Here is a 12,144-nt window from a genome sequence, read left to right on the forward strand (position 1 = left end):
GTGAAGTATCTCTGCTGGAGTCAACCCTACACTGCATGGTAAAATGCTGCATTTTATTGTGTAGACTAGTGTGAATGTACACAACATGTCACTGTATTATGTGCTCACATGGTTAAACAAGATAAAATCAATGATCTGCATACAAATATATGATTGTGGATCTGGTTGTGGTGACCGATAATTATAAATTTTACAAATTTTGAGAGTGGTATATAGGCTGTCATTGTTGGTTTCTCCTTCTGAAAATGATAGTTGCCTGCCAACATAATGGTAAAAGAACTTCAATATTTTTTTATTTACTACCTGGGAATTAGGAGTTCTGATCTCATTAGCTACACCAAGCTAGTGCCTCCTTAAGGTGTAGGTTTACGATGCAGGCAGGAGGTAGGTCAGCAATGACAGCCATTTTTTAAGCTCAGGTTTCTCCTGAAGGCGTTGCCTTACATATTGTACATCACATTTGAGGGACTGCATTTCCAGTATGTGGTTTATCTGTAGCGCAAGGCTTAGATCTTACATGTGATCAATGTCTAAGGGCTGATGCAGACCATAATGCAGTGTGCTGTTATGCATGCATTTTTTTATCTGCTGCATTAGGGAACCCAGTACCGCATGTGCAAAAATAGACCCCCTTTTTTTTCAGTGAAGAACAACATAGTGCACAGACTATATGCATCTGGGTGTTGCAGTAAACTATAAAGTACATACATTGTAGTGCACTGTAGGTGTGCAGTGCGTTACACTAAACTTTGCAAAACAATGCGCCACAACACACATAATACTGCGGCAACATGTGTTTTATGGTGAGAACAGGCTCTTACTTATCTTTTAATCACAAGTCATTCATTAATTATGTATAGTCCAAGCTTCCCCTGATCTTCTTTTAAATCTAAGTAGTGTTTCCCAGTCAACTGCTATTATGTTTCTAGACATCAGAGTTTTTGGTAGATACTAATCAAAATCCCTTTGGTGCTTATAAATGCATTTATCTATTTTTACAAGTTTATCTTTTTTTTACAAGTTTACATCTTCAAAATAGCTATATCAAAAGTATTTTGAAATACAATTGAACCTCATCATTCAGTAATTTTTTGTATTAGAATGATTCATGTATTTTAAGATTAGATGTTATTTCACAAACTTTGATAAGCATAGCAGTAGGACAGCGACTGTGGAATCTGTGCAGATTGGAGGGTGATCATTATCATCATAATAAATTATGTCTATACGTATCTGATAACATATTTTCATTTACTCAGGGGGATATTTTTCTGGACAATAGACAGTGCAAAATTGTCCAGCGACAGCTTCTTTTTGATGGAGGAATAGCTTATGGCATTGACTGCTTCCTTACACCTCTCAGTTTGGGTGGACGATGTGACAGCTTAATTACTTTGGATACGTCCGTAAGTTTCAATTTACTGTTGTAATAATCCTCCAGATTTCATGTTAATAGGTAAAATATTATTTTGAGTGGAAAGATTAGATATATTATTTTTTATTGCTGACTGTCTTCATTGAGTCACATAAGAGATCATTAAAAATATCTCTCCAATAGGATTACAGACAGGATTACAGACAGAAAAAAAGCACTTTTCCTTTTAGCGCGTGAAAGGGTTTAGCACCTCAGGTTTTTTTCTGTCTCCATCGGTTGAGGGGATTTTGTTACTTCCTGTTACTGGTGTGTCACTGGGACAGGACGTGGTGGAAATTTCCCTAAGGGCTCGTTCACACTAGGCTGTTTTGCCAACGCTTGCCAAACGCCCCTATAGCGTTTGACAAGCGTTGGTCCGGCGTTTGTGGAGCGTTATTAACGCTCGGCAAATGCTCCGCAAACGCCGCATGTGCGGTTTAGCTGAGGTTGCTAGGCGTTTGCCGAGCGTTAATAACGCCCCACAAACGCCTATAAAGCAGTTTGAGTGGTGTTACCGTTCCGCAAACGCCCCGCAACCGCGTCGCAACCGCACCGCAAACACCGGCCGGGCATTTGCGGAGCGGCACCATAGACGAGAATAGGAGGCTTCAAAGCCTCCTGACTCATCCAGAGGCGTCCGTTTTGCCGCGACGCAAACGCTCCCGTTAGAACAGCACCATGTGCTGTAATGTGCAGAATTGGCAGAGGCGTTTGGGAAGCGGTAAAAACGCTTACCAAACGCCTCTCTGCCGCCTGCACACAAGGCTAGTGTGAACGTAGCCTAACAAGCACAATGACAGCATCAAAACATAAATGTGACTCTACTTATTGAGAAAGTTTTAACTGAAGTTCTACCTTTAGTATTTTACATTGTATTCTTCTTTTTGTCTCCTCCTTCCTTTTACTTCCTTATTTTTTGCTATTAGAATGTATCCACCTTGTAACACTTCTGTCTGTATATTTAATAGGGTGATTGTGGTATGTGCTTTAACGTTCCAAAGTGCCCATCAGGAAGCAAACCTAAGGTAACGTCACTAAATGTTATGTGTGTAAAGTATCAGAATTACATCTATGCAAGATCTGCTGCAGTTGTGTAACTAGTGTATTTGACATCTCCCCCACTCCTTTATACTGCTAAATTATTTTCACCAATAATCATAAAATTAAATGAATGCAAAGAATGGCCAGATAGAAAAAATACTGATATGTGAAATGTTTCCATATTTGTATGTTTTAGATACAGTATAAAAATGCCACATAGTGGTGAAACATGGTGATAAGAGTGGTGCGCTTTGATAGTAACAGGCCTGCTGAGGAATAAATTGTAGTACCATGTTCCTCTAAACAGGGGTCATTTGACAATACGTGGACAAGAAAAATACATGGGCAACCAATAGGCAAAGCTAAAACAAATGGGCAGCAAACAGCCAATTATGACAATGTAAGGGCAGCAAAGCAGCAATCCTTACTGTTTATAGGAACTTTCTGAGCACCAATTTTGCACACACCCCCAAAAAAAAAATTCCTCCCTCACATCTCTCTAATAAAAATATCCCTCCCTATGCCCGCCAGAAAAAATGTATTCTCGCTCCCCCAGCAAAAATCTTCCCAGAGCTGCTATACAAAAGGTCTTACCAGACCTCAGAAGAAGCGCAGCTTCTCGCTGGCTTCCCCCAAAGCTCGGATCTGTATAGGACAGGTCAACACACTGTATTACTGCTATGTAGATGCACCTGTAGAACCATGGACAACACTGCCGCCTAGCTGTGCCTACACCTGTAGAACACTCCACAGATGGCTGTATCCAGGGAAGGACCACCTCCCCCACCCTAGGTATACCGCTGACCTGTAAAGATAGTAATGTTCTAAATGTGGCCCTGGTCAGAAAATAAACTGTAACACATCCTATGATCAGTCTTTTAGGTGTATTTGCAATACGTTACTGAATAAACTGAGAATACAGCTTGAATTTAACATCCATACAGGACCAGAAAACCAAATGTCAGTATGAGATAAGCTCCAGACGGAGTATACAAGGCTGCCGCCAGGAATGTTCTATGGTTCTCTGGATGACCAAATGCTGTAAAGGTTACTATGGAAGAGATTGCCAAGGTATGTGTTATGACTTTACCTCTAGCTTTTTACTTTTTAGGCAGCACAGTGGCTTAGTGGTTAGCACTTCCGCCTGGCAATACTAGGGTCGTTGGTTTGAATCCCAACCACAGCACCACCTGCCTGGAGTTTGCATGTTCTCCCTGTGCCTGTGTGGTTTTCCTCCCACACTCCAAAGACATGCTGGTAGGTTAATTGGATCCTGTATAAATTGGCCCTAGTATGTGTATCTATGAATGTGAGTTAGGGACCTTAGATTGTACACCACTTGAGGGTTAGGGACTGATGTGAATGTACAATATATATATGTAAAGCGCTGCGTAAATTGACGACGCTATATAAGTACCTGAAATAAATAAATACATTTCTTTCTGGTTCATATGTGAATGATGGGTCATATTTAATGCTGTCCCAAGTACTGCTGATTATAAATACGCTCCCCTCACATCTCTGACTATACAGTAATTGCACAGTTTCACAAGGGTTTCAATAAAAGTTCAGCACAAAACCTGATACCAACCCATTTACGCATTGGCTTCTTTGACTCAAGTCTATTTTATTGAACTTTTGCATAGGGTAGTTACAAGTCCAGGTATATTACAGTCCACATTTTCAACAATGCTATATCACAAAGGTTAGCGGGACAAAATAAAATATTGTGGTAGAATAAAGAGAGCATACAGGAAGCAACTGAGTAGTTATGGGAACAATGGTCTTGGATTGGCCAGATTATAGTTGATGAAGCTAACAAATCTGCAAAGTTACAAGGGTGTTGATTTACTAAAATTGGAGAATGCAAAATCCTGTGCAGCTCTGCATAGATACCAATAAGCGTGCAGTTTTTTTTTTGCCAAAGCTTAACTGAACAAGCTGAAGTTAGAAGATGATTGGTTACCATGCACAGCTGCACCAGATTCTGTTTGCTCCAGTTTAGCAAATCTACCGCATAGTTACAGTTTGTCTGACATTGGTTTGTTTGTTGTAACCTACCTATTTGAGCTTTTTCTCACTACATACTGGGCTTGTTTTTTGGTACCATACCCTGACCACTCTATATACAGGCTCTGCTTCCTACTAGTGTTACACAACAGTTGTGCTTTATAGCTTCATCTCACATTGAAAATCAACTGACACAATGAAAACCGTGCCCTGTGTCACTGATATCCTATTTCAACAATCTAATCTCAGCAGGGAGGTCTGAGTGACTGTAGTGGTACTGGTACACTGTATATTAAACTTTACAATGGCCACTGCCCCAATCTATAACTGACCTTTAAAGCAAGGAGCACATGGAAGGGCAACGCATGTCAAACAACTAAAAAGAAACATTCCCAGCTCAACTTACCAACCAGCCTGAAACCAAATTGTCCCGTTTAACAGTTTGCGTTAAATACAGGGGTTTAGTTTGCACTCATTTGCAAATGCATGTGTAAGCTGCACAGCCTCTTCATGGCACCCCAGTATTTTCTGCAGTCCTAACTCTATACACATGTATAATAATGGATAGACTGAGGGCTGGTTAGCCTGGAGGGAGTACACCCCTCCATAAAGGCACAGGGGCGCACTGGACACCCAGCATATGGCACAATGGCAGCTAAGGTGTCCAGTGCACCACTCACCAGCATATCAACTGTACAAACTTACAGTAAATATTTTGTTTAAAGCAAGCCTTTGCTTTTCCTATTCATGGCAACTCAAAAAGTTGGCTTTAAACTTACTCCGTTGGCCAGTCAGCACTATCACAATGGATGTCAATAGCCCTGTCTAAGCTAAAACTCAGCTTGGTTTGACACTTGTGCAGGGTTGTGGCCCACATTTGCATGGGAACAGCAGCCTATTCATTTGAATGGGTCACTGTGCCTGCATTTCCCACAAAAAAGGGTGCTTGCAAGATTAGAAAAAAAATCAGCCTTAGGGAAATTGCATGTGGTTTTGCACAGTACAATTTCCATGCGGTTCCCACATCCACAAACACGCTGTGGGTTGAGATGTGTGGGGGTGCCATTAAGAATGAATGGCAGCCCTGCGCGTCTCTACTGATCAGTGCGCTTTAGCTGCAGGTGGTTGCGGGTGCAGGAACAGCTGCGATTCCCGCACCCACAACCACCCCACACAGTGTAATCCTATCCTTAATCAGGGCTATGTTTTAAATTCCAGTTGCTAAATAGAGTAGCAAAGGCGCATAAGGAAGGTAGTTATATGTTGTTGAGCGAAAGGTAAGTCATAGCTAACCTGTTGATTTGTGTGCACAAAGAACAGGTTCATTTTAAGGTAGATTTTGTAAGAACTGTACTGAAAATGCACTATATAATTAATTTTATTTTTAATAGGATTAAACACATTTGTATCTCTTTTATCTCTCAGTAAATTCTAAGGTCATTTCATGTGTTTGTTCTGCCAGCTTGTCCTGGGAGCCCTGAGACTCCATGTAATAAACATGGAACATGTGATGAAGGATATGCTGGCACCGGTGAATGCAGATGCAGCCCTGAATTCAATGGAACGGCTTGTGAGCTATGCATGCCAGGGAGATATGGACTGGACTGTAAACGTAGGTTTATCCTTTTATTTGCACAAGATATTGGATCACTGAAGAGAGCAAATATGAATATAATTTGCACTGCTTTAGTCCTCAAAGATTTCTGTATAGCGATTGTGACCAAAATAATGCTAATATCACTGACTGACTGGGGTTTAATTTCTACTTTATATGTAGAATCATTCAGTGCCATCTGAAAGAGCTTGGAGATGAACCTCTCCATGACTGGAGTTTTTTTGTGTTTTGGGATTTTTTTTGCCTGTAGGAGACTTTGTCCACATATTATTTATTATTATTATTCGAAAAAAAAATTCCCATAAGATGATATATTAGGTTAGCTTTTTCCATAATTTTTTTTTTATTATTAATAGTTTTTTTATTTCCCTCTTCAGCAAAGCACATGATACATTCCAACAGTAAATAGTCTGCTGAACAATGACAGTCTTAAAATACACAACAAAAAGAACAAAAAAAATGTAGTGCACAGCAGGAACCGTGTTATCTTATACATGTTACCTTATATCGCTATAAACCCATAGAGATCCAGTCACATAAAAAATATCAATGCAAAACCAGTCCCCTGGATCACATTATTCATAACTGTAAAGTACTAGTGCATAAGTATGGTCTGACCCATGCAGACTTAAGCCAAGAGAGCATTTTTAAACCTGATTAACAACGTATATGGGAATCATGGAGAAGTAAGCAAAAAAAGGGAGAGGGAAGAAAGAGAAACAGAAGAAAAAAGAGGTGTAGGAGGTAAGGGAGATAGGGACTGGTGCCCGATAAAGAAGCCAAAAACACAAAGCAGCTGGTCGTTACTGGGTTAGGACCTATACGACCAGAGAAGATAGATATGAAGCATAGTCCCGTGATGTTCCATAAATTTAATCCCCCTGTAATTATAGATGATGTTATATTATTAAACAGGGCTGCTGGGCGCCACACCTTGGCTATGACATGCAAGATAGCAGGAGACTCAAGGCTTACTCAAATGACACTCTGTAGTATTCCCCTGCTATCAGTTGTTTCAGGCTCAGTGAACAGCCTCTCATTTATCTGATGACAAGGAAGAGTGACTGATAGCAGGAACTCACACACAGCAGAGCACCAAATATTGATAGAAGTGAAACCTTTTCCACCCTGCATATAACACAATCAGCTTCTGCTTTCCTTACAGCATTGTGCACTCCATATTGCACCAGTTGGCACTTCATTTTAATTACTTTATGTGTGCACAGATAATACATGGATGGTCTTGACTTAGTCCTTTGTTTGCTTAGAAGTAGCTGTGTAGGCTCCTGCTGCCTACATGGCAGCTGGACCAAGGGCAGGAGCAGACAGGTAGATACTTTCAGAAAATGGTCAGCTTCCTTATAAAGTAAAGCTGCCCATACACTGCGCAAATTTCACTTCATTGGTGGCCCTGTTAGCTGTGTAAATACTCTGACAGCCATTGCCAGTGCCTTGTAACAATAAAAATAAAAAAACTATACAAAATATAGGGCTTAATCTCTCATAATTAGCATAGATAAAAGAAAATTCTAAATCTATGCCAATTATGAGAGATTAAGCGCTACATGTCATATAGTTTTTTTATTTTTATTGTTACCAGCAATTTTATGTCAGCTACTTTATTCTCTCTGATTATTAGACATTTAGCGTGGAATTATTTGTGTTATAATTGCTGTGACTGTCAGAATACAAAAGCCTAGCAGGGGGATTCCTCCATTCACACTGTATAGCATGGATGGAAGAATCTGTTCTCATGCAACCATTTACCTAATCAGTTACATCTAATTAGGTGTTATGACTTGCCCTGGGCACATACAGGTACTACATTCCTGGCCACATACAAACTGGCTGCAGCTTATTGCTTTCTATTAGCATAAAGTGTTCTTGCTTCTGATTCCCCTGTCTGAATAAAGCCTTAATGTCTGTGTTAGCAGGCTTTGGATTTGTGTTGATGGACAAATGCAGCTTGCTTTTAGGTGCATTCTGCATGCATTGATGTAAGATGTTTGAGATCTTTCAGACTTCATTGACAGGTATATTTGCACCTGAACCTTTTTCACCTGCATTGAGCTCCTACTCTACATCAGGCTTTCTGGGAAAGAAGCAGTTCTAATGTGAATAAAAGCCCATCTTCAAAGTCATTTACTGTGTTCATGATCCTTAGTGCCAGCCTGTTCACAGCAAAGTGATGTTCATTTGCACACACATGTCCACACATCTGCCATGACCATTCAGATGCACATGCACTCTTGGACAAGGAATTTGAAAATGCTAAATACAGGGGATTTGGATCTACACCCGATGTTACAAAGCATTGCAAATTAAGGTGAAACTCTGAATCTACTGTGTTATTAAAGGATCAACTTAGATGCTTTAGAGAGTTAAGCCACATAACAGTTATTTATAACTCATAGAACAGAGATCTGCACTTGAGTTCTTGGTTCTGCACACCTTCTGAGACCATTATAAGGCATTCCACTTCTCCTTGTTGGAGTTTTTATTTATTTTACATTATGAAGAATACAGCAAAAGGAGCTTGGGAACTCAAGGACAGATAAGATACACAAAATGTTAGGTGGACAGTAATAGAGTCAAGAATTATGGTAGAGTTATCTCACTGTTTATGTGTATTGTGGTTTACTGAAGACATATAAGTTAACCTACCAGGCTCTTCCTATAACTAAAACATTGTGTTATGGTGGACTGATGCTTTAAGGCATTGAAGCCATTGGGTAAGCATGGCAGCCAGGAAACTAGCATATTCACAAGTAGGTCAGAAATAGCAGCTCACATATTTCTTTCATTGCATTTTGTCACTAAGCCTGACATATATGCTTCTCATTTCCTTCCTGCAAATTAAAAATGTGAAAAGTGCAAGGTGTATTATACATTGATAAATTGTGATTAATGCTGAACTAAGCTCACCATTTATGTCTTGTAGTCTGTGATTGCATGGAGAATGGGCAGTGTGACGAGGGCATCACTGGAACTGGAGAGTGCACCTGTAACAGGGGATGGACTGGAAAACGCTGTGAAACTAAATTAGGTTACTTTGAATTATTTTTCTGTTCTCGTGCACTGATTTCAGTATTGAACATGATAATGTCAAAATAACCTTTTCCTTAATCACTTAGATTTGCCTCCAGTTTGTAATCCTCCATGCTCAAGAGATGCTGTGTGCAGGAAAGATAAGACCTGTGAATGTAAGAAGTTTTACGAAGGTGATGGAAGAATATGTAAAGGTAACATCTTCCATATACTGTATGATCAATTGTTGTATTGCACTGCTTGTGGTCTCACATTATATATATCTTTGGTAGAGGATGTGATCTAAAAGGGGTTGCATGTTCCAAAATCTAGGTCTGCCCCCAGTGTGTGTGTAGATATACAGTATACATATAAAGTAGGTGAGATTCCAGACACTCAAAAGGATGTCAGCAAAGTAGCTGATAAATTATTTAATTCAAATATGCATGTGCATAGCCTACCTTTCTCTTGGAAGCTACTTTTCATCTTTTCTAAAGTCTTTTGAGAGTGGGATACTGTACCTATAGATGTGTATATACAGAAAGGAGAATGATATGGGAAGTGGTGTCAGTAGAGTTCAGATATGGCGTTTTCACCCAGTTTAAAGAAGATAATTGTGGTATTGTAATCAATAATATTATTTTTTCTTTTTCTTCAGTGATAAATCTGTGTCAGACAAATAACGGTGGATGTGACAAGAATGCTAAGTGCTCACAAAGTGGTGTGAAAGTGACTTGTAGCTGTCTGAAAGGGTACAATGGAGATGGAACTGTCTGCACACCCATTAACCCATGTGCTGATGGACTAAACGGAGGGTGCCATGAACATGCCATTTGCACCATGACTGGACCGGTATTGTCTGTTAATTCCATTTATTGACTGGAGCCAAATAATTTTATGTTTTATAAAAGTTTAGTGTTTTAATTATATAATTCAAATATTCCTCAGTCATGATAAGGCAGTTTCCCTCTTAAAGAATCTAACATAAATGGCTATCTCATCTCATTTTTACAGTGTATATTTATCATTTATTTAAACAATATAGATTGCATATTTTTTATTTGACCTGGCATTTACACCTTTACTTATATTTTCCTTAGTTTATATGATTAGGCAGATAACACAGATTATATTGTTAGTAATAAAACAAGGGGTTTGCCATATTCAAATGTGCTACATAGACTAATATGTATACCTTGGCATTATCATGATTTTTACTTACATCCTCCTCCTATAAAGCCTTTCCTTCTTCCAGCACTATGCTTTTCAGGAACAAATATTAGTCCATTATTCAGACCTACATTGAAAAGTAACAGAGCACAGTAATGTCTTGCAACAAATCACAATTTAGATATGGAAATTCAGAACTTAACTTAATCAAAAGAAGCTTCTTACATAGTTACATAGTTGGTAAGGTTGAATAAAGATACTAGTCCATCCAGTTCAACCTATGCAGTTGTATTTGTGTTCATGTCAAAAATCATTCCCCATATCCCTGTATATGGTGTTCACTAAGATGCCCATCTAAGAGTTTGGGTTTTTTTTTAACTATAAATACTTCCCACTGACACCACCGACTGTGGAAGCGAGTTCTACATCCCTACCACTCTGATAGTGAAAAAAAACCCTCTCACTTCTGATAGGTTATTACATATCATTGTGCCTTTATTTAGTTTGTTAAATTAATTGTGTGATTGGATTTTATTGTGTTAAATATATCTCTATAAACAGGATCTCTATAGTTTTGATAACAGTTTGTAATACAGATTAAACCATTGTACAATTTATATATAAATTAACACTTGCAACAAGTTCCAATTCTACCAGCTATGTAGCTTCGCTTTTTTAAGTTGATGCTTTAAAAATGTACTGGTCTTTAACCTCCAATAAAAATTGCAGCTGCCCAAATCAATTTACAGTAGTTTTGGCAAAAGAAAATGTGCACTTGGGTAGGTGAATTCACTAAACCATGCACACATTCCCCAGCATTTTCTATAGCTTGTCTGTACAAAAGGGTAAAACAAACTTATGGTTTTTATTACTGTATATACATTTGCAAATACAAACTGCCAGATCCAGGCACCTCTACAGTGTGGTCCCTAAATCTAAAGTATCTGGGATCAAGGCAGCTTGAGATTGATCTGAGTGGCTGCCAATCATTGATTTGTTGGATTTGGTTCAGGCACACACACTGGGGGTAGTCTGCTCTACCGGGAGAATTTTCCTTCTTATTTACTGTGTTTTGTGTTTAGTATTCTCTACAAACATTTTGGTTGCTGTTTTCTTAGGACAAACGTAAATGTGAATGTAAGGACCAATACATTGGAGATGGTATAGAATGTGAATTGAAGAAAGCACCCATTGACAGATGTATGCAGGATAATGGACAATGTCACACAGATGCATTATGTGCTGATTTACACTATCTAGGTCAGTAAAGAATAGATAAACGTGTTATCAAAGATACATCACAACAGCAATGTATTATGGTCACTCCATACAAATTATAGCTTCATGCTTAGCCTTTATCTTTTACAGTTCCATGTCATCTTGACAAAGCAGTTGCTTCTTACATATGTATGTACAGTTGTGTTCAAAATAATAAAGCCACGTTTTCCTGCCCCTCTTCTCTCTGGCTCTTCCTAGTTCATGCCAATCTCTCCCTTGATAACATGGACCACCTACTCCCAGAGCTGAACCCTTCCTTCTCTGAGAGGAAGGGCATTTGTACAGTAGGAGCACAGGAGGCAGTTGGAATGGTCCAATAATGCAAGGGAAAATAACTCTCTGATTTTGAGAAAGTTGTGAAAAAATGTGGTAGGGAGAGAACGGGAGCAGAAGAGAGAGTATAATATCAGTATACTGGCCCAGCTGGACAAACCTTTATAAAATTTTCTTTTTCAATTTCCTTTAGATCTACCTTTAAAAGAGAAGTATGGGTTTTCTCAAATAATACTTATCTAGATGGATGTAGCATCAGTCCCCCCCACCAGCTCTAAGTGTGACATGACTGCTGATCGCTCACAGACTCTCTGAG

General features: G+C 39.0%; 1 protein-coding gene across 1 annotated transcript in view; it reads left to right on the forward strand.

Moving 5' to 3' along the window:
- Positions 1-12,144, forward strand: part of STAB2 (stabilin 2) — a 197,896-nt gene that overhangs the window by 167,114 nt on the left and 18,638 nt on the right. The window contains exons 53-60 of the mRNA XM_089651824.1: positions 1,260-1,406; positions 2,383-2,439; positions 3,400-3,526; positions 5,928-6,077; positions 9,022-9,126; positions 9,215-9,322; positions 9,766-9,959; positions 11,396-11,537. Coding sequence (XP_089507950.1) covers positions 1,260-1,406; positions 2,383-2,439; positions 3,400-3,526; positions 5,928-6,077; positions 9,022-9,126; positions 9,215-9,322; positions 9,766-9,959; positions 11,396-11,537 — 1,030 coding nt within the window. The remainder of the gene's footprint in view (positions 1-1,259; positions 1,407-2,382; positions 2,440-3,399; positions 3,527-5,927; positions 6,078-9,021; positions 9,127-9,214; positions 9,323-9,765; positions 9,960-11,395; positions 11,538-12,144) is intronic.

The sequence above is a fragment of the Staurois parvus genome, unplaced genomic scaffold (assembly GCF_062004578.1).
Source record: "Staurois parvus isolate SC_StPar_1 unplaced genomic scaffold, SC_StPar_1.0 ptg000025l, whole genome shotgun sequence".
Lineage (NCBI taxonomy): Eukaryota > Metazoa > Chordata > Amphibia > Anura > Ranidae > Staurois > Staurois parvus.